Source organism: Musca autumnalis, unplaced genomic scaffold (assembly GCF_047663935.1).
Source record: "Musca autumnalis isolate F117 unplaced genomic scaffold, ASM4766393v1 scaffold_4, whole genome shotgun sequence".
Lineage (NCBI taxonomy): Eukaryota > Metazoa > Arthropoda > Insecta > Diptera > Muscidae > Musca > Musca autumnalis.
This window is the reverse complement of record NW_027411977.1, coordinates 80901130-80928955: the sequence shown is the minus strand read 5'-3', so window position 1 is coordinate 80928955 and position 27826 is coordinate 80901130. Positions and strand designations below refer to the sequence as shown.

Here is a 27826-nt window from a genome sequence, read left to right as displayed (position 1 = left end):
ATTTTTTAGTTGGCATTGAAAAAAGAATATGTCAAAATTTATTAATATGAATGACATTTTTCAAAATAGCGTCATTATCGCGGTTTAAATTGCAGTCAAAGTGAGAATTTCGAAGAAGAACTAAAAAAATATATATTGTAAGGCATATTTCAATGTATTTAAAACCGCGGAAAAATAAACCAAATACAAAAATATGTAAAATGGAATAGATTGGCAATTGCGAGAGGAATTTATTTCATATATAATACAGCTTAAACATTTTGGGTAGCGACCAAAAAACACAAAAAGTCAGGAATAAATATTTTATTTTTCTTAAACTCACTTCATATAGACTTATACTAAATTGGCCGTGTTTGGCCGTGATTTTGCCACCTAGAACACATTACTGAAAGTCTTCTGCATTGGTATTACTAGGTTTCAAAACCCGATTTTGCCCGTTTTTTGATATTTATGAGATTTTATTAGGTTACTTCTCAATAAAAAGTCCTAAAATTGTGGAAGTTTGGTTTGAGGAAATAAACAATAAATGTAACAAATATTGTTGTTTACTATTTCATTGCAAGTAAAATAAGTAAAGGCGACAAATTGTTCGGTATATCCGTGGTTTTCTATAAACGGCGCGGCAGTAGTAAGCTTTATTTTAAGTCTCTATTACATATTAATCATTGATACGGTTTAAGGGAGTACTAAACTCGTCTTTATTAGCGTATATTCAAAAAATATACAAAACTGTAGTAACAATTCATTGGAAAATCTGCTCGCGGGGACAAAATTTTTGTTACTTACTACCGTGATCGTTTTCAACAGTTTGTTGTGTATAAGAAAACTAATGAAAATTGCATTGGAAGAAATAGCTTTGTTCGTTATATACGTAGTTGCTTATAACCGTTGTTCGTTATATCCGAATTTATCTGTAAAAATCTTTGTTTTATCTCACTTTTACACATAACTAATTTAAAAAGTTAAAAAAATCCTTTAATTCCGCTGTTATTAATTTTTGTCTCAAAAACAGGGCAAATTACCTATAGTGCAGTGGGCGGTTACTGAGAGCAAGGGAGCGTAAATTTCAATGTAAAACACATTGAAATGCATGCTCACTTGCTCTCAGTAAGCGCTCACTGGCTATTTCCATTTATTGAAAGGCAAAGCAAAAACAGACACATAGGTACATACAAAATTCCAAAGAAATACTACATAACACACTTTAATAAAAGAAAAACTGAATCAAATAATTTGTAAATAGTCACATTATTAAAAAAATATATATAGAAACGTCGTTGAACGCTTCTCCTTAGTTGTGAAATAAAACATATTTTCCTCAAAATTGAAATCATCAGCGCAAATCGGCATCTGGAATCAAATGATTATGTAATGTAATAAATAAATACGGGTGTACCATATTTCATTTATTCAAAGAGTGGCATAACTCAAAAAATGCGTTTTCTGAGTTAGCAATCTATTTTTTCTACGACTTCTACTTCATCTTGTGCCAAATTTTCATGCCGTTATCTCTAAAACTCGACAAGTTACAGCTGATTTACTACGAGTTTCGCATAATTCAATAGAGATGGACAGTGGGTGAATACCCAATGGGTAAATACCTGGTAAATTGGGTTAATACCCGGTAAATACCCATTTGTGGGTATTTATTTGGGTATTTACTATATTGAATCGCCAATACAACATCTTACACCCTATTTCTCGGTTGAGGTTGTGAAAACGTTTCAAAATGGATAGCTTTATAATACTTTAAACAAGTGGGTAAATACCCGAGTATTTACCCAAATGTTGGGTAAAAACTCTTTAACTGCCGAACCACTTGACGTAGCCTGGCGAAATTTGGCTCAAATCTTACTTTTATCCATACGAACATCTGGTATTGGGTCCATGTTTTCATATAGCCCCCATATAACCGTACCTCCCGATTTAAGGCATTTTTCACTTACCAACCACATTTTACAATCATATTGGCTGAAATTTGGCACAATGAGTTCTAAATATGTAGAAAATATCCTTGCAAAAATTTGTCAACATAGATCTACGTCTTCTAATAGCCTCCATATAAGGGTACCCCGATTTCGAGTATTTCCCCAAACCTTGGATAAAAAGATATTAAAACATGGACCCAGGGACTCCATTTTCAATACCTTTAATACCATTTGAGCCAAATTTCGTCAGCCTAAGTCAAGTGGTTCGACAGTTAAAGAGTTTTTAACCAACATTTTGGTAAATAGTGGGGTATTGACCCAAGTATTTACGCACTTGTTTAAAGTATTGTAAAACTGTCCATTTAAAAACGATTTAACAACATATACCCAAAAATTGGGTGTAAGATGTTGTATTGGCGATTCAATAGAGTAAATTCCCAAATAAATGCCCACAAATGGGTATTTACCCGGTATTTACCCACCGTGTGAGTATTTACCGGGTAAATACCATCTCTGTAGAGTTTCTGGTAGGGAATTCCCGACCCGGGATTTCCCGGGAATTCTCGATTTTTTTCGGACGGGATTTCCCGGGAAATTTTTTTGAAATTCCCGGGAATACGGGTATTTGTATTTTTCGTATATAAGTATTATATTATTTCTCTTATAGTTATTTAATGTTGAAAATATAGTGGAATAGCGGTTATTCATGTCCCGATAATTCGTAATTCCCGATCATTTGTAACAAATTTAGGGTCCATAGTAAAAATCGCGATAATTCGTGTAAAGTACATACATTTTGGTCCTCTTTCTGGAATTCGAAGTCTGTATAACCTCAATAATTCTGAACTTTTTGGAGCCATTTCCTTGTTGTTCTAGTCCACATTTTTATTAATGGCATTCTTGAAGTATATTAATTTGCTAAGATATAAACTCTGTGATCGATCCGAATTGTTGTTTTCTCCAAAATTATTGTATGTAATATTAAAAACTGTATAATGTGCAAGTGGTAAATCGTGTATATTAGGAATGGAAGTCAGTAATAACTATAGTATGTATGTGTCTTTGGTGCCCACGGTGGCAATTGTAAAGCTTTGTACACAAAAGGTCAACCTTGTAAAAATCTATTATCAACGGATTTATTCTATGATCGACACGCCCTTCGAACCATAAAAAGAACTCCCCATATCATTGACCTAACAAATAGAGTCGCACAGCACTCTTTGATAAGAAGGAAGCCTTTGCGATGATGGTCGTGGGAAACAGCAATTTATATAAGCTTTGTTCCTTTACGTTAAAGTTTCTTTATGTTTTACCATGTAGTAAAACTGGAAGCAATTTTTAAGAGAGTGAGAGAGAGCCAAAATGGCTTTCTCTTTTACTACTTTCTGCTCGACAAATTTCGTTGTGTAAAAAGTGGAAAATCTGTCAAACTGCTGATTTGACATTTATTTGACAATTAAGGCAAAAGGAAAAAAGAAAACTACGCGTTTTGTCAAAGCAAAATAAAATTAAATAAAATAAAAAAAATTAAACCAGTGAAATAAAAAATAAAAAACGGTGAAATTTATTTTGTTTGTTATTTTTTTTTAAGCAGCCACGTTTGTTTTTTGCCATTGCTGCCAGATCTACTATTTTTCCGTTTCTTTACTTTTGTGAAAAACTTGTTACGTGAGAGCAATTTTCACAGTTCTCTGATAGAAGAGAGAACTTCTCTCTTTTGCTACTTTTACTATTAAAAAAGTAAAGGAACAAAGCTACACTCTCCGCAAATTAGTCAGGAAGAATTGGTTGGCTTGAACAGCTGCCATATATGATGTATTGGTACTTTCAAGATTTTGGCGTATCGTCTTAATATTGTTCCATATTGTTCCAAAGAGATAACTTATGATACAACTATAACTATGTTTGCTCTCTGTCACGTCTATGCCCCACAAACTCGATTTCTCATAGTCCCGGGAATTCCCGGGTTCCCGGGAATGAGAAATTTGTATTCCCGATTTCCCGGGAATGAAAAAAAGTCGGGAATTCCCAAACTCTACATCTCTGTAATTCAACGCAAATGTTTATGGAGTTTATGGAGCAATAAAACACTTCAAATCATGCTTGATATTGCACAGAAATTTAACACAGGTATCTGGCTAGTTGTTTGCAAAATATGGTCCACGTAGTTATTTTGTTTTTTTTTGTGTAATACTTATTTTAAGTTGGGAAGTCAAATTTCAATCGCCAATTTAAAACGCATTGTCTCGAAACTCGATTTTTGAAATGTGTCACTCTTTGAGTAAATGGGCGATATGTATGTATGTAATTACCAATATTAAATGCGATTTCTTCTTTCTCAAATAAAATATTTCCATTCAAATTTTTGATTCAATTATAAAAGGTATTGGGCATTTAATTTACTAAAAAGCACAATTTCTTTAAGAAAACACAAAACACTGATTTATTCACTCACTTTACCGTCTTTACAATGGTATTTAAAAAAACTGAAGAAAAAGAACAAATTATTTTTCCTACAATTTTTTCTGTTCCTCTTCGCTTGCTACGTTGGTTAACAACAACAAAACCAGAAACACACGTGTTTGACGCATACACGCCACCAAAGCACCAAAGCCCTTCTTCGATTCTACGTCTTCTGTCATAACATACACAAAGCTCATTATTATAAAACAACATTCCACAGCCCTTTACTCGCGAGCAAAGAGAGCTTCTCTCTCCACTCACTAATTGAAAAACCATGTACTAACAACATTGTTTGCTCAAATTTTTGTTGTTGTGTGCCGATTGCTGTTATAAAACAGTATTCCGCAGCCGCGAGAACACTGTTTTTACTCTCTTCGACAAACATCCTTTCTCCAACCATACTCGTAAAGAATATGTTTTAACATAAAAATATGTATGTTGGTACCCAAACAAATAAAATTGAGATATGTTAAAAAATGTTGCAAGCATATACTTGGTTGGACACAAACAAATTATGTTTGGATCCAAACATATTTCTAACATATTACAGCTGATATTCTTAGAAATTAAGGTAAGATCTTCGAATACTGATAGCGAAAACAACAGCAATTCTCTGCGGAAATTACAAACCGAAATACCAATTATGAGCGAATGTGGTTGGAAATGTATAACAAAATACCCAAACGTGGTCTGATATGGTTCATTTTCAATTCAAAATACCCAAGAACTAATGCATAATATGTATTGCTCTGTACCAAATTTTAAAATTGTATCTTAAATTTTGTGAACTCTCTCTCTATTGATTGGAAATACTTTGTCTCAATAATTGATACAAATAAACTAACAACCTTTAAAATAGCGTTACATAACCGTATACAATATTTTAAAATTTCATGGTTTTTGGTCAAGTTGGGCCCCCCTCGAAATGAAATCCTGCGTACGTCCCTGCATAGAACGGTACGGTTGTTTTATCGAAATTGCTGGAATTTGGTATTTAGTCTTCTTCATAAACGAAATGAAACTAATGGTTCAGTTTTACTTGTTATACCCTCCACCATGAACTGTAGGTGGAGGGCATAACAAGTTCGACTAGGCCGAACTTAACACCGTTCTTACTTGTTAGGTTTAATTTAGGTTTTCGCGATTTTGCTTGGAAACCGCAAGTCCTATCGAAATGGGACTAAAGAAAATGTTGTAGCTGTGAAAATTCTTTAGAGGATTGACCGTTGTGATTTGTTTTACCATTTTTGAGATATAGAAGTTCAGGTCACATTTTTAGGTTTTTTTTGTTACGTTTTAACGATTTTGCTTGAAAACGGCAAGTCTTATCGAAAGCGACTAGAGAAAATCGTATATCTTGGAAAATTCTCTACAAGATTGGCTTTCGTATTTTTTTTGTTTCTAGGTTGTACAATTTTTGAGATATATAAGTTTAAGTTAAGTTGGGAAATTGCAGCCATGGCTTTGTTTTGTAAGGAGACGGTACATTCAGTGAATTGTCACAATCTTCACTTCTTCTTCACTTCAGTATCTCAAAAAATGGAATTTTTAGAATTTTTACTGCTACAAAATATTCTTTAATCTCATTTCGATAAGATTTGCGGTTTTCAAGCAAATTAGTGAAACCTAAAAACTCCCTAAAAATGTGAACTTGGAATAATAAATAAATCTATTTAAAAAACTCTCCCGCGATTTTGTATACCCTCCACCATAGTATGGAGGGTATATTAAGTTTGTCATTCCGTTTGTAACACATCGAACTAATCATTTGCGACCCTATAAAGTATATATATTCTTGATCAGGATGAAATTCTAAGACGATCTAGCCATGTCCGTCTGTCCGTCCGTCGGTCCGTCGGTCCGTCTGTTGTAATCACTCTAGCGTCCGCAATAATTGAGATATAGTGCTGAAATTTTACAGCCGAGGGTCTTTTTTTTCATAGGCAGGTCAAGTTCGATGATGGGCTATATCGGTCCACTCTTTGGTATAGCCCCCATATAACGGTACCTCCGGATTTTCGGTATTTTGAGAATTTTAGCCACAATTTTTGACCGAACTACCTGCAATTTGACATTTGAGGTTCTCAGTGGTCATGAAATATCTCCACCAAACATCGTCAACATAGGTCCATGTTTTGGTCTAGCCCCCATATATCGGTACCTCCCGATTTTCGGTATTTTGAGAGTTTTAGTTACAATTATTAACCGAACTAGCTGTAATTTGACATTTGAGATTCTCAGTGGTCATGAAACATCTCCACGAAACATCGTCAACATAGGTCCATGTTTTGGTATAGCCCCCATATAGCGGTACCTCCCGATTTTCGGTATTTTGAGAATTTTAGCTACAGTTTTTAACCGAAATAGCTGTAATTTGACATTTGAAGTTCTCAGAGGTCATAAAACATCTCCAATTGCAATTTTTAACCGAACTAGCTGTAATGATCGGTATTTTGAAAATTTTAGCTACAATTTTGTCTATTCAAAAATAATCGTCAATATACATAGGCCCATGTTTTGGTATATCGCCCCATATAACTGTACCTCCCGATTTTCGGGAATTTTCAGTGGTCACGAAATTTCTTTACTAAAATTCGTAAACATGGGTCCATTTTTGAGGGTCTACATTGTTTTGATGAAACTACCCTCAATTTGACTCTTGATGTTCCCTGCAGCTATAAAACTTTTCCGCCAAAAAATGTAAAGATCGGTTGACTCTAGAGTTTGGGAATTCCCGACTTTTTTCCATTCCCGGGAAATCGGGAATACAAATTTCTCATTCCCGGGAACCCGGGAATTCCCGGGAATATGAGAAATCGAGTTTGTGGGGCATAGACGTGACAGAGAGCAAACATAAAGGAAATAAATACTCCTTATATGTATAGTTGCATCATTAGTTACCTCTTTGGAACAATATGGAACAATATTAACGACGATGCGCCAAAATCTTGATAGTCTCAATACATCATATATGGCAGCTGTTCAAGTCAACCAATTCTTCCTGACTAATTTGCGGAGATTATATAAATTGCTGTTTCCCACGACCATCCTCGCAAAGGCTTCCTTCATGTCAAATATTGCTATGCGACTCCATTTTTTAGGTCAATGATATGGGGAGTTCTTTTTATGATTCGAAGGGCGTGTCGATCATAGAATAAACCCGTTGATAAAGGATTTTTACAAGGTTGACCTTTTGTGTACAAAGCTTCACAATTGCACCACGGTGGTACCAAAGATATAAAGGCGTACTTATATGAGCATATATATATATATATATAGTTATTACTGACGTCCAGTCCTAATATACACGATTTGCCACTTACACATTACACAGTTTTTAATACTACATACAATAATTTTAGAGAAAACAACAATTCGAATCGATCACAGAGTTATATCTTAGCAAATTAATATACTTCAGGTATGCCATTAATAAAAATATGGATTAGAACAACAAGGAAATGGCTCCAAAAAGTTGAGAATTATGTGAGGTTATACAGACTTCGAATTCCAGAAAAAACAATAATTATTGAGAGGACCAAAATGTATCTACTTTACACGAATTATCGCTATTTTTACTATGGGACCTAAGTTTGTTAAAAATGATCGGGAATTACGAATTATCGGGACATGAATAATCGATATTCCACTATATTTTCAACATTAAATAATTATAAGACAAATAATATAAGACTTATATATGAAAAATGCAAATACCCGTATTCCCGGGAATTTCAAAAAAAATTCCCGGGAAATCCCGTCTGAAAAAAAATCGAGAATTCCCGGGAAATCCCGGGTCGGGAATTCCCGACCAGAAACTCTAGTTGACTCTTTGATATAGCCCCGTAGTTGATACCTTTCACCTAGCTGAACCCATTTTTTTAGATTAGATAACACTGTGTAACAAAATTGAGGTGAAAGTCTGGGGCCCGGAAAATTCCTCTTGGGGAAGAAAGGCCTTGGTGAGTATATTATAAACCCCGAAGGACAGATGCGCCGTGAGTCGAACTTCCGCGTTATGGCGTGATGAAATTTTTGTAGATACCCTGTGGGCCAACTTGTACAATTGCAAGCTTCCTACTCGTCATAAGCTCGAACCTTATTTAACATTTCGCGGTGATCAGATTGTTATTGCGACTACAGAGCCGCTACAAAATCGGATACAAATTTTGTTTTTGGTCCATTTCATTTCCTTAATATTTTGCGAGCATCACCGATAGGGGTCTATTCTGGTCTGAACCAGACCACCATACAAAATTTTGCGACGATTGGTTCATAATTGCGGCCTGGAGTTTGATTACAATATTTAATGGCCGACGGACGGGCAGACATCTCAAAATCGCTTTATCTCGTCGAGATATGAATTTTGATATATCACATGCGGGGTCTACAACGAATATTTCGCGGTGTTAAATGAATTTTCGGAAAATCAAACTTAAAATACCCTTTCCACATATTGATGTATATAGGGTATAATAAAACAAATATAAAAAAATTGTGAGCAATTTTTGAGAATTTATTGTTTAAACAGTTATGCATACATTGAAAATATTTATTTATTTATTTAAAAAAAAACAAAACATATCTGTATATCTTATAAAATTATACATTGTTACTTGTATCACTTCGAAATTGATTTACTGCTCTTCCGGTAATAATAAATCTCAGCAATAAAAACCAGTAAGGCCGAAAACAATCCAACTATCCACATTATAAAAGCATATTGCAAATATGTCAATGACATGGAACGATTTGGTTCTTCATCCGGAAAAAATCGTAAGTTTGAACTTATTATACCATCCCACTTGCTATCTGCCATAAACTTTTCCAATAAACCACTGTCTTGAATGTAGGAAAAATAACGATTGAAGGGCTCCAAGAATGGTGAGCGATTCGGCAATGTCACGCAGCGCGGTATTGTGTACATCGGTTCGGGAATATATTTGGCGATTGGTCGCGACATATAATGCTGTTGAAATATATAATAATCTATAATATCGTCCGACCCTGTAGATAAATCATTGAAAATAAGATTTTTCCTATTTTCCTGATACAAATTGTTGTCGCCGACAAACATACGTTTATAGAGAAAATCCGGAAGATTTTCTAATGCCATATATTGATCGTAATCCAAACTATAAATATGTATACGTAAGCGGGTATCAGCTATATCTTGCAAAGTATTTAAATCCGGTTCATAAATGCGTGATATATAAATACTCGATAAATTACAACTATAACTATTTGTGAGGAAAAGACCAATGCAGAGAAACAACAGAGAGAGCACATAATTGAGAATTGTTTTATCTTCAAAGAAGTTGTCGTATGTGAAAATTATTACTTTTAGAGCACGCAACAGAGCTCCAGATATATCGATTCGACGTGAATAACGGCGTTTTACGGCCAGTATAAGAAGTATGAGAATAATGAAAATTGAAAATACCATAATCCACATTTCCATGTTAAAGGTAATCAACAAGTACACATATTGGGGAATTTCCTTTCCCGACGGTATTAGAATGAAAACTTTACCAAAGAATATGGCGTTGCTTGTCTCGTAGTTCACTGTGGGCATCAACACGGTTGTCATCAATTGGTAACCTTGGTTGGCCACAAGATCAGTGGCTAATTCGCGATCAAGATTTGTATTCCAAATATCAACAAATGTTTGTTGCAGCGTTCCATTGTGATGCAGCACAAAAGTCTCTATCATTTTCCAAAAATACCCCGAAAGAATTTCAACTCCTTGTTTATTTCGATAACTGAAACATCGTGGTGGAAAATCAATAACTGGAATTTTGAATTCGAATTTTTGAAAATTCCGCAGCTCCACTGTGTGTCTGTGAAAGTCGTGAAAGCTTTTTAATGGTATTACTTTTACATTAGGGTAGGGATTATAAGTGAAGCTGGTATTATGCCACAGGAGAAGTACCGATGTATGACCTTGTTGCCAGCACTTTTGAAAAACCTGCTCCATGTCCTTGTTCTCCTTTTCGTTGTAGATTATCAGAATGGGTGTGTAATGACGTCGCCACAAAAGTCTATCAAGGGTATTAAAACTTTGATTAAAATTCTCCTTATTCATTGACACAATACTTAAAATGTTCATATTAAAATGTGTATAGAGATTTTTCAACGCTACACCGATGTCCGTAACTGAAATTGTTGGTATCTGTAGCGTTTCCACATTTGAGACGAGTTCATCACCACCACGACCACAACATCTGTTTATGTTGATAATTAAATTCAATTCAGTTTTATATTCATCATTTAAATATTTGATTATATTAAGTATTTCTGTTGCGTTTTGGTACGCTTGAAATTCAGAATTATATACATAGCGTAGTGTAGAGACCGTCAACGCTAACGCAATGATAATATTTATAGAACCTTTCAATGTCATGGTTTTGTTAAAACTAAAAAGTAATCTGAATGTGGTAGACGATGAAATGCATATTCCAAAAATATTGTTTTTTTATTCATATTCTTTTCAACTATATGAATAAAAAATATTCTTTTCAACTATATGAATAAAAAAAACGATATATTTGGAATATGCATTTCATCGTCTACCACAAGGGTCTACCACATTCAATGCGTCAGAGGCGTAAGTTTAGTAATTGATAAATTTTCAAACAGTTTCTTAGCTATTTGCCTATTATCGCAATCTTGACATAAATAATGTGTGTATAATGTTCACATGACATTGCTTATCCTTTTCAGTTCCAAGGTTAATCAATCATCAAACGTTCGCTCAAATTATAAGAGTGACCAAAGAGAAGTTTTTAAAGGCTAAATAACAAAACCTTCAAAATACCGAAAATCGAGAGGTAAGCTTCTGAGGGGGTACAGCTTCCTATCTATTCTTTTCTGGAACATGTTATAACCCAATGACTAATTTAAGTCATTTCGGTGGAATATTGACGTCACAACCTTCACGAAAATTCCGAGGTACCGTTCTATGGGGGCTATATCGAAACGTGGACCTATATATACGAATTTCAATCGGAGAAGTTTTTACCTCCAACGTAGAATAAACACCAAATTTCAGCAATTTCGGTGGGTTTTTGTGGCCACAACCTTCAACCTCCCGACAATCGGGAGGTACGGTTCTATTTAGGTTATATGAAAGCGTGAACCTATACCGACAAACTTCTATGGGAAAGTTTTATACCACCAACGAAAACTATAAACCAAACTTCAGCTATTTCGGTGGAATATTGAGGCCACAACCTTTGAAATGCCGAAAATTGGATGTACCGTTCTATGGGGCCTATAGGCGCGAACTATACAGACAAATTTAGAAAGGAAAGTTGAATACCCCTCATGAAGATTAAATAGCAAATTTCAGCCATTTCGGTGGAATATTGAAGCCACAACCTTCAAAATACCAAAAATCGGGAGGTACACTCCTATTGGGGCTATATGAAGGCGTGGACCTATGCCGACAAATTTCATGTGAAAAGTTTAATACTTCACACTAAGAATAAATACCAAACTTCAGCCATTTCGGAGGAATATTGAGGCCACAACCTGCGAAAATACCGAAAATCGGGAGGTACCGTTCTATGGGGGCTATATGAAGGCTAGGTCCAGGCCTTCAACAAATTTCATATGGAACGTTTAGTGCCTCAAATGAAGACTAAGTACCAAATTTGAGCCATTTCGGAGGAATATTGAGGCCACGACCTTCAAAATACTGAAAATCTGGAGGTACCATACTATGGGGGCTATATGAAGGCGTGGGCCTATACCGACAAATTTCGTATGGAACGTTTAATAGCTCAAATGAAGACTAAATATCAAATTTGAGCCATTTCGGAGGAATATTGAGGCCACAACCTTCGAAATACCGAAAATCGGGAGGTACCGTTCTGTTGGCGTATTTGAATGTGTAGAGCTGTAACAACAAATTTCATATGGAATGTTTTATACCCCAAATGAAGACCAAGTACCAAATTTCAGCCACTTCTGAGGAATATTAATTCCACAACCTTCAAAATACTGAAAATCTGGAGATACAATTCTATGGGGACTATATGAGGGCCTGGATCTATACCAAAAAATTTCATATAGAACGTTTAGTGCCTCAAATGAAGACTAAATACCAAATTTGAGCCATTTCGGAGGAATATTGAGGCCACAACCTTTAAAATACTGAAAATCTTGAGGTGTCATTCTATGAGGGCTATATGAAGGCCTGGACCTATACCTACAAATTTCATATGGAGCTTTTAATACCTTAAATGAAGACTAAATACCAAATTTGAGCCATTTCGGAGAAATATTGAGGCCACAATCTTCAAAACAGTGAAAATCTGGGGCTATATCGACGCCTCCAAACAATAGTATGCTAAGTCGACTTAGCATGTTTTCAAGTTCTTTACATTTTTATATTTAACGTCCTTTAACTTAAATTCTGTCAAATTTTGGTAATGATCGGACAATCCGAACAGAAGTTATAAACAAATATTTACTTAGCTTAGTACTGAAGGTCAAAGAAATTTCCAAACTTTTAGAGCTCGTCCTGCAAAACTCGCTTTTCAGAATTAGCAAACTATTATTTGGAGGTGTCGAACGTCCTTTAACTTAAATTCTGTATAATTTTGGTAATGATCGGTCAATCCGAACAGAAGTTATAAACAAATATTGACTTAGCATAGTACTGAAGTTCAAAAAAATTTCCAAACTTTGAGAGTTTCTCCTGCAAAACTCACTTTTTAGACTTAGCATACTATTATTTGGAGGTGTCGATATGAAGGCGAGGGCTTATACCGACACAATTCTAGAGAAAAGTTTAGTACTCCCAACGAGGACTAAGTACCAAATTTCAGCCATTTCGGTGTGGTAATGAAGCTGAAACCTTCAAAATACCGAAAATCGGGAGGTACCGTCCTATGGGGGCTATATCAAAACGTGGACCGATATAGCCCATTTGAAATACCAAACATCCTAGGAGTAACAGAAACTTTTATATCAAATTGCAAAGCGCTATCTTAAAAATTACGACCTGTATCTTGATTTCAACAGACTGACGGACAGACGGACACACGGACATGGTTATATCAACTTACGATTTTATGCTGATCAAGAATATACAGTATAGGCTCGATAATCCGGACACCACATGTTTCGGTGATGTCCGGATTATCGAATTGTCCGGATTACCGAGTAGTTAAAAAAACATATAATTTTGTAAGTAAAAATCATAATAACGGACGTTTATTAGATAATAACCTGACATCTAAGGTCAACGAATTCATATTAAGCAAATGTAATGGGTTGCGACCATTTTAGGACTTTCCCGGCCACCAAATTTACCTCTTAATTTTACTCATCCGGCGTAATTTAGGTGGCATTTACTGTGTATTGTTGTTTATACCTTCTCTCAAATTGGTGCATATTTATTCATTTTTCTTTTCAAGGATATAAACTTCGTAGCCCATGTACACATATTGATTTTCAGTGTCCATGGGACATGAGCCTCTTAGGACTTCAAATATAACTTCAGAATTCAAATGCACTCATCTCATTATGGTGAATATATGTATTTTAGGTATTTCTATAAATATCAGCAACTTTATCTCACCGTCGAAACCAAGAAAGTATTGTTTTATATAAATGCTATAGACTTCGAATAAGACAATATGGAATTAAAATCTATTGGTTGCATTTTGTATATCAAAAAATAAATATAAAAAATAATACTTTATTGAAGTATACATTTCATTTTTTGCGTTACCGACAAAAATTGGTAAAATTCATATTTTTGCAATTTCGGTAATTAACGATATTTGTCAGTAAGGTGGCGACCAAAAAGGTAATCGTTAAGTTCTGCCAATTGCAAGAGCGCTTTCAAATTTTAATTTTACCGATTTTTTTCAATAAAAATGAGTTAGAGAATCTAAAAAATCTAAATCTAAAAACTAAGCTATTAATCCCAACGCTTTAAATGTTCTAAACATTTCTAGGTAAAATATCCTTGGAATACATTAAATGCTCCCAAGGCACAGTGGTTCCGCCCGTGGACAAAAATCGAAAAATTGATGGCGACAAATTTTATTGCGGTTGAAATAAATATTCTCTAAACATATCATATTTTTAATATCCAGCCTTATTTTTGTAAATTTACAGCGGTTATAAACCAAGTTAAGTCGAAGAAGTTGTGATTTGTATGTGAGGCCTTAAAAACGAAAAATACATCCGCAAAGCATTCGTAGGTTATGAGTAAAATTATAAAAAATTGGAGAAGTGGATGTGCAATTTTCAAAATGAAAGTTATAGGTGATGGCATTGGCAATGTTTTTACGAAAAAACAGATTCATAATTCGTTTTCTAACTTCATTAAAAATAAATTCTTAATAAATGACTTTTTCTGCTATTTTTAATATAATAACAATTAATTTATGTTGAGTTTTACTAATGTTGTGAGCATTTGTGAGTCTCGAAATTTTTTTTAGAATGCAGGGGAAAGTCTCTAGTTTACGATTAAAAAAAATCCAGCTGCCCCCATCTGCCACCCGCTAAGTTATTCCTCTTACACCACCCCCCTAAAATCGTTAAAATTCCGAAAATCGGGAGGTACGTTTATATGGGAGCTATACCTAAACTTGGACCTATACTGAACATTTTTGGCAAGGAGGTATATTGCTCACTCAGAACTCAAAATGCAAAATTACAGCCATATCGGTTGGAAGATGTGGGTAAAATCATCAAAATTTCGAAAATCGGGGGGTACGTTTATATGGGGGCTATACCTAAACCTAGACCGATATTGACCATTTTTTGCATGGAGGTATTTGGTTCACTCAGAACTTAAAATGCCAAATTACAGCTAAATCAGTTGGACAATTTCGCTAAAATTGTCAAAATACCGAAAATCTGAGGGTACATTTATATGGCGGCTATACCTAAACGTGGACCTATATTGAATATTTTTTGCAAGGAGGTAGGTTATTCACTCAGAACTCAAAATGCACAATAACATCCAAATCGGTTGGTTAATTTGGCCAAAATCGTCAAAATGCCACAAATCGGGCGGTACCTTTCTATGGGAGCTATACCCAAATATGGACCTAAATCCACTAAAAATGGTTTTCTTTCTTTTTGGCTTGTATTAAACCTACGTTTAAATTTGGAGGAGGTAGCTCGATTAGAACTATTTTTGGCACTCTTTTCCATACAAGTGGAACCACTGTGCAAGGGACTTCCTCACTAATCAGAAGGCTAATTCCTTTAGAGGAAAGGAAGATCCTATATCGATATTTAAGGGAACTAGGCAACGTTACACTAGTTTTAAAATACGTTTGCTTATCGTAGTCAGTCATCAATGAAAGAAAAATCATTCAACAGATTCAGATAGTTAATTTCATATATAGGCAATAACTGAGTCAACAGTGGCAAGTAAGAAAGACGAGATGTGGACCGATAATATTGAAAAATTTATTTTTTCTTATTTATACACCAATTGCTATTGCTAAGAATAAAAACGCCAATGAAATAAATAAGAATCTAATGCTCAAGATAGGAAAAAAATATTGATGTCCGGATTATCGAGGTACGAAAAATATGAGATGTCCGGATTATAGAGACTACAATGTAAAAAATTCGAGTGTTCGGATTACCGCGTTGTCCGGATTATCGAGACTATACTGTATATACTTTATATGGTCTCCGATTAATATTTCGATCTGTTACAAACGGAAATACAAATTTAATTATATCCACCATATTATGGTGGAGGGTAAAGGCTCTTAAATCTTCTTAGATGACCGAAGAGCACTTGAGGTCTTTTAGAGACAACTGAAGATTTCTTGAAGTCTTTCGTAGACAACATTACCCCACTTAAAATATTCTATAGGCAAAAGAAGGCTTCTTGGGGTATTTTAGATGAAAGAAAACCTCTTTAGGATTTCTATAAACAACACAATATATCTTTAGATCTTCAATCGACATCAGAACACCTTTGAGGTCTTCTATAGACACCAGAAGACATCTTGAAGTCTTCTATAGACAACAAAAGACCTCTTGAGGTCTGCTATAGACAGCAGAATACCTTTTGATTCCATAGGCAAGTGAAAACACTTTGAGGTTTTTAATAGAGATCAGAATACCAAATGAGGTCCCCTATTGACAACAGAAGTTCTTTTAAGGTCTCCTATACACACAGAGAAGAGATATTGTTGGAACAATCATATTCTAAGAGCAAAATAGTGTATTTTAAAAATCTGAAAATATATATTGTTGTTTCAACCATATATTTTTTATTAGCAAACATGATGACACAAAATATATTGTTGCGCCAACAATACATATTTTTAGAATTTTAAAATACACTATTTTGCTCTTAGAATATGATTGTTCCAACAATATTTTTTCTCTGCGTGTAGACAACAGAAGACCTCTTGAGGTCTAATAGAGACAACAGAAGACCTCTTGAGGCATTCAGTGACAATAGGAGACTTCTTATAGTCTTAAATTAAAAATTGTGGTCCACTTAAAGTCTTTAATTGACAACAGAACACCTCTTGGGCTCTTTTATAGACAACAGAAGACCACTTGAGGTCTACTATAGACAAACGAAGACCTCTTGAGACCTATTCAATAGACAACAAATGACTACTCGTGGTCTTCATTAGATAACAGAAGACCTCTTGAGGTCTTCAGTAGATTATAGAAAACCTCTTTAAGTCTTCAATAGACAACAAAAGACTTCTTGAGGTCTTCAATAGAAAACAGAAGACCTGTTCATGTCTTCAGTAGTCAACAGAAAACCTCTTGAGTTTTCTATACACAAGGGAGTAATTACTCTAATTACTGGTTTGCCCAAATTTAAAACTGAATTTGTTCTATTGATTGATAAAGTTCGCCAAATGGTTCACGTTGCACCTTGGTTCATCCTGTCATAATTCTATCGTTCTTTCATCAACGCACTATGGGGCCATTGACAGGTTTTTGAGGCAACAGGTCACTGGAAGCTGCTGGATCTTTCAAATTGCGTCCTGATGTTTATAGTGAGCAAAAAATATATGTGCAAAATTTGGAAGGAATCGGTTAAGATATAGACATAGCTTTCGTATATATGTTTCAATCGATTTTATCCAATTTGCATCCGATGACTTTAAAATTTGCTATGGTACATCCTGATCAATTAAGAATTACGTCCAGAAAATTTGGTTCTGATCGGTTCAGGTATATATGTCTACATATATATAGAAAATTATTTAGGTCTGCCATGATGTTCGAAATGTAAATCCTCCGAAATGGCTGGACCGAATTTGATAAAATTTTGACTGTAGATTCTATAGGTCTTAGAATGGATCGTAAGGTAGTTTTTATACCGAAAAACTGAGTTTGCGGGGGACCTCCCTTACAACGCGTTTTAGCCAAACGCGAAATCTCAGAGATCATTTGACGTATTGGGATACAATACAATAGTAATTGTGACCTCCATCATCGCAATCGCGTTAAATTTTTGAATACTTTATAATTACAGGTCAAGATTTTTAAATTTAGTAGGTTTTTGTAGTCCCGATTACTAAATTAAGAGATCTTGAACATAAAAGATTTCAAGGCTTGGTATAACTCGATTAAGATAACTATAAAATTTCGCGACTTGTGTCAAATTGACAAGTCCCACTCCCAGCCCAGCTCAATATTAAAAATATCCAAATTTTTAAATGTCACGCTATCTGTATATACATTCTTGATCAGCAAAAAATTCTAAGTCAACATAATCATGTCCGTCTGTCTGTTGAAATCAATATAGGAGCTAGCAATATTTAAGATAGAGCTTTATAATTTGGTATAGAAGCTTCTATTACCCCTTGGATGTTTAGTATTGAAAATCTGATATATCGGTCCAATTTTTGGACGGTAGCTCCTGATTTTCGGTATTTTGTAGGTTTCAGCTTCAATATCCCTCAAAATGGCTGAAATTTGGCACTTAGTCTTCGTTGAAGGTATAAATCTTTCCACCCGAAATTTGTCGGTATAGGTCAACGTCTTCATATAACCCCCATAGAACGGTACCTCGCGATGTTCGGTATATGGAAGGTTTTAGCCTGATTATCCCACCGAAATGGTTGAAATTTGGTATTTAGTCTTCATTGGGGGTATACAACCTTTCATCTGAAATTTGTCGGTATAGGTCCACCCCTTCATATAGGCCCCCACAGAACGGTACCTCCCGATTTTCGGTATTTTAAAGGTTTTAGACACAATATCCCACCGAAATGGCTGAAATTTGGTGTTTAGTCTTCGTTGGGGTATGAAACTTTTCACCGGAAATTTGTCGATATAGGTCCACGTCTTCATATAGCCCCCATAGAACGGCACCTCCCCATTTCGGCATTTAATTTTGTATTTAGTTTTCGTTGGAGAGGAGAGATATTCATATAGGGCCCATAGAACGGTATTCGCGGATTTTCGATATTTTGAAAGTTTAAGCCAGGGCTACAAAACATTAGCTTTGTTCCTTTTCGTTAAAGTTTCATAAAGTTTTACCAATTTTTACTACTTTCTGATCGACAAATTTCGTGGTGTAAAAAGTGGAAAATCTGTCAAACTGCTGCTTTGACATTTATTTGATCATTAAGACAAAACAAAAAAAGAAAACAACGCGCACTGTCAAAACAAAATAAAAAGTAGCAGCGAAATAAAAAATTTAAACCAGTGCACTATAGGTAATTTGCCCAGTTTTTGAGGCAAAAAGTCGATTTTGCAACTTTTAATAATAATAATTTTTTAGTTGGCATTGAAAAAAGAACATGTCAAAATTTATTAATATGAATGATATTTTTCAAAATAGCGTCATTATCGCGGTTTAAATTGCAGTCAAAGTGAGAATTTCGAAGAAGAACTAAAAAAATATATATTGTAAGGCATATTTCAATGTATTTAAAACCGCGGAAAAATAAACCAAATACAAAAATATGTAAAATGGAATAGATTGGCAATTGCGAGAGGAATTTATTTAATATATAATATAGCTTAAACATTTTGGGTAGCGACCAAAAAACACAAAACGTAAGAAATAAATATTTTATTTTTCTTAAACTCACTTCATACAGACTTATACTAAATTGGCCGTGTTTGGCCGTGATTTTGCCACCTAGAACACATTACTGAAAGTCTTCTGCATTGGTATTACTAGGTTTCAAAACCCGATTTTGCCCGTTTTTTGATATTTATAAGATATCATAAGGTTACTTCTCAATAAAAAGTCTTAAAATTGTGGAAGTTTGGTTTGAGGATATAAACAATAAATTTAAAAAATATTGTTGTTTACAATTTCATTGCAAGTAAAATAAGTAATGGCGACAAATTGTTCGGTATATCCGTCGTTTTCTATAAACGGTGCGGCAGTAGTAAGCTTTATTTTAACTCTCTATTACATATTAATCATTCATACGGTTGAAGGAAGTACTAAACTCGTGTTTATTAGCGTATATTCAAAAAATATACAAAACTGTAGTAACAATTCACTGGAAAATCTACTCGCGGGGACAAAATTGCTGTTACTTACTACCGTGATCGTTTGCAACAGTTCGTTGTGTATAAGAAAACTAATGAAAATTGCATTGGAAAAAATAGCTTTGTTCGTTATATACGTAGTTGCTTATAACCGTTGTTCGCTATATCCGAATTTATCTGTAAAAATTTTTGTTTTATCACACTTTTACACATAAATAATTTAAAAAGTTAAAAAATCCTTTAATTCCGCTGTTATTAATTTTTGGCTCAAAAGAGGGCAAATTACCTATAGTGCAGTGTAGAAAGTAGAAAATAATATACAGTCAACTTTATTTTGTTAATTTTTTTAAAGCAGCCATGTTTGTTTTTTTGACACTGCTGCCAGATCTACTATTTTTTCCGTTCCTTTACTTTTGTGCTAAAACTGTTATGTTAGAGAAATATTTATAGTTCGCTATTTCGCTACTTTTACTATTAAAAAAGAAAACGAACAAAGCTATTATAACAGGCACAAAACATTTCTTTCAAAAATCAGACACCATACGTCCACGATTTGTAAAAGACCCCATGTAAGATTTTTTGAAGATTTTAGTCACATTTTCCTACCGAATTAGTAGTTAATTGAAAATTTGTGTTCCCTGAAGATAGTCTAACCCCATGGACCGGTATTGACCAAGTTTTATTTTTAGGGATTTTTTGCGGATATACAATAGGAGGATGTACCCCCAAGCATACAACTATAAAATTTCATATTTCTGCTTTATTATTAGTAGACATCGGATTTTGGATTTCTTTTATTTCTTATCCGATTGGACTCAAATTTTGGATCTAGGCGTTTCAAGGGTCAATTTTTCGATATTTGGGGTCATATCAAAAATATGCAAAATAGATGCAAAAAATATGCAAAATATGAAAAAATATGCAAACGGTTTTTGGTCGAAAATCGTCATAAAAGTCCTAAAATTGACAATTAAAGTTGGAAAAAATCATCAAAAAAAAAAAAACTTCAAAGTGTCCTAAATTAAGATTGTTGGCCATTTAACGTCGATTTTTTTAGCAGATTATTATGTTATTGAGACCTCTTACGACAGTGTGGTGTAGGGTATAATAATACCATTTTTATACTCTACACCTCTATGCATGGTAGAACAAGAAAAGGTAGCAGCAATACCCAGCTGACTGAACTGGGCTGTAGTGTTAGTGTCAAATTCCATACGACATTTTATATATTTATTTCTATGTTCGATGTATAATATGGATATATATTTTTTGAAGAAAAAAATTATTCATCTGAAATAAAAACAATTTCCCATAAAGACTCCTTCATATCAATGACATGTAACCTCCTCCAGGTCCGAACGACATGTCGCACACTAAAACACCACTTATAGAGGCGGTACAATATTTGTTAATATGTGTGGTATTTTATTAAACTTGAAAATAATAAAGCCCTAATAAACATGTGCTTTTTGTTTTCAAAAACAAAAGATTGAAACAGCTTCTCTTTTTCAATAAATTACGAGCGACCCCAAACATTTTGGCAAGAATTCTACTTCCTGCGTGATATTGTGCATTTAGTGGAATGATACGGAAACATTTAAACTGAAAATCTAACCAGTTTTCATTCATGTTTTTCAAAATATTCAATCAAATGTGAAAAATTATTAGTTTTTTAAATTCCAATAATTTATAGACATTTCCTTATTTTGTTTACATTTATATTTGACACTAACGTTCCAAACAAAAACAAATTCCTTTGTGGTTGTTGTTCGAGTTGTATTTGTTGTAGTATTAACTTTACCATGGTGTAAGAAAGAAGGTGATACAATAATAGCAACCTATGTCTTCATTTGCTGTCAAAACATATTTTTAATCAAAAATAAATAACAAATATTTCGCTTCTATAAAAAATATCTGTGTACAACATCTTTGTTTAAGCTTCTCGAATAATATTTTAACGTTTTCTTCTAACTTTTGTGGATATTTCGCGCAAAAAAATTTGACAGCAAATGAAGACTACAACCTAACGTCAACTATTGGATCACCTTGTTAAATTCGCCTTGAACTTTACCTTGTATTTATTCTACCATGACCTCTATGTGGGGAGGGTATTATAAGTTGGTTTTGACCAAAAAGTTTGTAACGCATCGAAATAATGGTCGTAGACCCATACATATACATATATACCAAAATGTTTCGACGAGCTGAGTCAATCTGGCTATGTGTGTCCGTCCGTCTGTCTGTCCATCAAAACCTAGTAATCACGCTACAGGTCACAATTTTAATACGATCGTCACCAAATTTTGGGTGTTGATGAAGGTCCGGGAGGGGAAGAAGAATATTGATATATTGATTGAATTTGGTATAGAAGTTTCTATTAAATGGGCTATATCGGTCCACGTTTTGATATAGCCACCACAGAATGTTAACACCCGATTTTCGGTATTTTGAAGATTTTAGCATCATTATCACACCGAAATGGCTGAAATTCGGTACTTAGTCTTCGTTGGGGGTATAAACTTCCCCCAGAATTTTGTTGGCATGGGTCCACCACGCCTTCATATAGCTCCCATAGAACGGTACCTCCCGATTTTCGGTATTTTGAAGGTTGTGGATTCAATATTTCTTCGAAATGGCTGAAATTTGATATTTAGTCTTCGTTGGTGGTACGAAACTTTTCTCCAGAAATTTGTAGGTACAGGTCCACGCCTTCGTATAGCCCGCATAGAACGGTACCTCCCGATTTTCGGTGTTTTCAAGGTTATGACCACAATAATCCATTGAAATGGCAGAAACTTGGTATTTAGTCTGCGTTGGGGGTATTAAACCTTCCCCTCTAAATTTTTTGGTATAGGTACACGCCTTTATATGGCCCCCATAGAACGCGCGGATTTGTCAAAATATATTTTTGCTAATTTTCCTATTTCCAATGTATCTATATCCGCGGTTTTAGTGGATGGATTCGATTGCGGAAGGGGTCATTAGATCTGTCTCGCAAAAAGCTAAATTCACGCGGAGTTCAAAGGATATTGAATGACACTTGTAAATTTTACTCACAAAAAATAGGTTTTTAAAGAAAATTCATCATTAAATTTTGACCTTTAGGCTCCAATTACTAGGATACTATAAAGAACAGACTTACGAGATATACATTAAACGGCGTTAAATCACGACATCTTGTTGCGCGTCCGGATTATTAAGAAGAATCAAAATACACCGAAATTCCGACTTCAAAATGTCAGCATCAATTTTAGGGGGATGCAGTGGATATATCGAAAAATCATACACCAGTATCACGTTGCCCATGGAGTATTCTGTCATTCTTTCTTTGGGCATAGGTCTGTAAAATGTAAGGTTAAGCCAAAAATCGGAAAGTAACATAAAAAAACTTGTTGGCTTTAACCCATTTTTAACCCAATTTTCTACATTGGTGCCGACACAGCTTCCACGAAAATTAATTTTAATGATCGACATTGTGGGATCCCTCCTAAAACACTTAGTTTTAAAGAATTTCAGCCATACTATATAGAATATGTTAACAGTTCGCGAATTGTGAATGGGTGAAATTCGGATTCATCGATTGTAAAACATTTTTGGTTTGTACCATATGCGTTTGTTATAATTCCCCTTCAAAAACCCAACGAAACGAATAATAAATATCCTTCGCCACCACAAACATTCAACTATCAACAGTAATTAAAGTAAATTGCCGTTAACATTTGAAATAAATAAAATCAAATAATACAGCAATAAATACCATAACCGCGATATGGCAATAATTTGTACATTTAAATAGACTCACTCTCAACTCGATTTGACCAAATCAAATCGAAATGAATTCCAATTGGAGTCAAATCAAATCGTAATATAATACATACCGACCCGGTCAACTGAACAAAACAATCAAATCAACCGGGCCGCGGCAACCAACAATCAATGTAGCCAACAAACAAATTGTGCAAGATTGACAGTCACCCCTGTATGCTGTGCGGTGGTGTTTCTGATAGAGTGGGGAACATGACTTAATTAATTTGCATTCCGTAAATATTTTGGTGTTGCAGTGAAATTAACCAATGAAATCCTTCAAACGGCCCACGTTCAAGTAGCCAAATAACCAAGTGCAATACGGAACCAAGTGAATGCACAAAGTGTAATTTGAGGCATAACAGTCAGTACGGCTGGCTGGCTGTTTGCTCTTGACTGCATTTAAGCTGCAGCTGCACTCTGTATGTCAATAATTTTCATTTTGGGAAGCAAAAATACAGTGAGACACACACACTCACACAGTTGTTGTGGTTCCTATTGGCCATTTGGTTTTGATGTCGGCATTTCAAATCATAGTATCCGGCATTATGTGGAAGCCCAAATAGTCAGTTGTTTTTTTACGTTTACCTGCTGCATTGCACTGAGCAGCACTGGCTGGCTGGCTGGCATGTTGCGCACAAAATGTTCTAATTTTGGACACATTTAATAAATGGTGATAGGGTTTAACGACGACATTTTTTTTTTGGTATTGCCTGAGAATGTAATTGAACCGGATTTTCTCAAATGTTGCGATTTGTGTGTTGGTTTGTTTTGTACATTCAAATATGAATGAATATATGTGCTCCATCTCGTTTGAGTGCCTTTGGAATTTATGTCTTTGGTCAAAATTAATTATGCCAACAGCGATCACATTGTTAAAAAAAGCATTTCCTCAAATGCAGAGTAAAACAATAATAGGCACAAAGTTCTGCACAAAATGATTTGCGTACAACTAGGGACATTTACAAAGACGTTGTAGCTGCAGACACAAAACATAAGTATGCTGCTTCCCAAATGTTTGGCATTAAAATCCTAGAGGCAATACCACTGATGTAGTAAAGTACATATGTTGATTATAAATTAATGAAATGAAAAGCTAGAATGGAGAAGACTGTTGTCAAACCGTTTGGCACATCAAATATTTAATTAAAATTTATTTTAATCAAACGTTTGTTTTCAAAGCCGACCATGCAATGATACTTTATTACTTTATTTAGTTGGTCCTCTACGGAACATTTGCCCTATAAACCGAATTGATCTGTTTTTTACTTTTCCAATTTGGAATACCGTGTTTTCTGATCTCGTCTTCCACATGGTTATTTCATCGAAGCCGTATTTAATCACCTTTTTAGTGGCTTTATCATCGTTCATTCTTATAACTAACTCGATACATTTCACTTGCTTGTCTTTAGCAATATTGTAGCTCTAAAGAAGTAGAACTTATCTGGTCAACAGGCAGTAAAAGAAAAACTCCATCTAGGGCATCAAAATCGATTAAATATAGACCATTTTACCACCGCTGAAAAATGTTTGATGTTGCATGGCCGTGGAAAATCACAGTTTTAGGGTTTTTTTAGGTTTTCACCTTGGAAACCGCAAGTCATATCAAAATGGGACTAAAGAAAATGTTAAAGCTGTAAAAATTTTCTACAAGATTTGATGATTTTTTTCCAAAGGTTATACCATTTTCAAGATATATAAGTTTAATTTGGGAAATTGCAGTAATGACATTGTTTTATATAGAGGCGATACAGTCAGTGCATTGTCTCAATTTGAACTTCTATATCTCAACAAGTAAAAAAGTGTCAGTCGGCTTTGCCGACAGATGTATACCCTCAGCCAATGCGAAGTGATACTTTCACCTACGGACAGATAGAGTGTATTCAGGTCTCTTCAGAATTATGTGACCCTTTTTGGACATTTGAACTTTCGGACAAAAATGAAGATTAGGAATTAACTGCACTTAGACACAAATGTTGAACTTTTGTGGTGGAGGTACCCTTAGGGAGGACCGATATGGGCCATTTTAGAAGTTAAACTAAATTTTGACAAAATATTAGGAGATCCAAAGTTTAGATCAAATTGGTTGCCCCATTCAAGTGATATCGTCCTAGAATTTTAGGGAAATTTTTTAAATATTGGGGAGAAGTACCGAAAGTTTTGGACCGGTATTATCCATGAAACTAAGTTTGGATATAATATGACGAAGACTAAATGTTGGACCAAATCGGTTTAACAGTTCGAGAGTTATCGCGCTCTCCGACTGCCACATATGGTGACATAGGGGTTTTATACACATTTCGGGCTGTTTTCCTAAGAAATATGGACTTGACCCTGAAAAAAAACTTTTACCGTCGTAATGGAGGTAGCGAATGCAAATCGCTTCAACAAAAATCAAAGTGATTCGAGAGCAGGTCTTAAAGTGAGCTTATCCGAAATTTTGTGTGAGAGATACCAGAAGGAGTAGACAAATATAGTCCATATTCGAACCTGATCTATATCTGGTAGATATATTAGGATGTGCAAAGTATGGATTACATCGGTCACTCCCTTCAAGAGTTATCATGCACAAAATTTGTCCGAACATTTTTGAAGTTTTGGGGGGGGGAGGTACCTGAAGGAGTGGACCGATATAGCCCATCTTCGAATTTTAACTCTGTGTTGATAAAATATTGCAAAGGCCAACTTTTGGACCGAATCGACAGATCCGTTCGAGAGTTATCATGCGCTCCAACCACTACACAAGGTGTCATAGGGGCTTTTTGCAACTTTCCGGCCATTTTCTCAGGAAGTATGGACTTGCCCCTGATGAAACTTGTACCGTCGTAGGGAGGGAAGTGAAAATAAGTTGCTGCATCAAAAATCAAAGCGATTCGAGGGGAGGTCCTAAACTGAACTTATCCGAAATTTTGTGTGGGAGGTACCGATTGAGTCCATATTGGAACCTCATCTAAGTCTGGTAGAAATTTAACGATGTGCAAAGTATGGACCAAATCGGTTGCTGCCGTCAAGAGTTATCGTGCCCATAAATTTTCCGAACATTTTGGAACTTTTGTGGGGGAGGTACCGGAAGGAGTGGACCGATATAGCTCATCTTCGAACTTAAACTAAGTTTGGACAAAATATTACGGAAGCCAAAATTTGAACCGAATCGGTTCATCCGTTCGAGAGTTATCGTGCGCACCAGCCAGACAGACGGACGGACATTGCTAAATCAACTCTAAATTGTCTGAAACACATTTCGTCCAAACATACATGGGGTCTAAAACCATTATTTCGATGAGGCATAAAGGCTGAGGGTAATAAAATAATAAAATATCCAAAATGAAGCTTATAGTTGATGGCATTGACAATATTCTTACGAAGAAACTATAGTCCGGTCAAAATAGACATTGAAATAGCAAAAATTCCCACAGAGCTGAATTTTGGTGGAGAGCTAGGGTTTGCCATTGGAAGCAACGTCCTAAAAGTCCCCATCGATCCCATGTGTGCAAAAAAAAATTATTCGGGGTCAAAGGTCAAATTTTAAGGGTTTTTTAGGTTTTCGGATTTATTTTTTGAAAACGGTGGATCTAATAAAAAAGTGACTAAAGTAAATATTGTAGACAGAAAAATTATCTACAAGTTTGACTTTTATAATTTTTTTTTTCTAGGAGGAACCATTCTTGAGATATAGCTGTTCTAAAAAACACATGATTTTTAAGCACTTATAAGGGAAATATGCACATATTCAGACGAACCACTTAAAATAAGCGAAGTAATTGGGTTCTGTCCCCCAAAAATATATATTTTCTTGAAGAGCGAAATTATAGCTATCTTCTAAAAAAAGATCCAACAAAATCGGAGCGTGTTTAGTAGAGTTATTCAATATTAGAGTCATATTATGCGAAAATAGTCCATTTAACCCACATGTATAATCGAAAGCCCAACGGGAACGACCCCAACGAAAACTCTTCGATTTTTTTCAAGTTTTGTCCGAAGGTAGGGTTTGTTGCGCTGATTACGGAAATGTATAATTTTCAACGGTTGCGGATCCGGTTCGCCGGTTATTCGACCCGAAAGGCCAAATTTAAAAACCGGGTTAGACCCGGTTCTACTGAACCGATTACTGCAAAGTGGATATCGTTTGAAAGCTTACGGAAGTATCTAACACATAG

General features: G+C 34.9%; 2 protein-coding genes across 2 annotated transcripts in view; both read right to left on the bottom strand.

Annotated features, from left to right (window-relative positions):
• The window catches only part of LOC141400911 (paramyosin, short form-like), a 134352-nt gene that overhangs the window by 51921 nt on the left and 54605 nt on the right, over positions 1 to 27826 (bottom strand). The window lies entirely within an intron of this gene.
• LOC141402548 (uncharacterized) lies at positions 9013 to 10780 on the bottom strand. Its single transcript, XM_073984056.1, has one exon. It carries the CDS (start codon positions 10498 to 10500, stop codon positions 9013 to 9015), a length of 1488 nt encoding a protein of 495 aa, XP_073840157.1. The 5' UTR covers positions 10501 to 10780.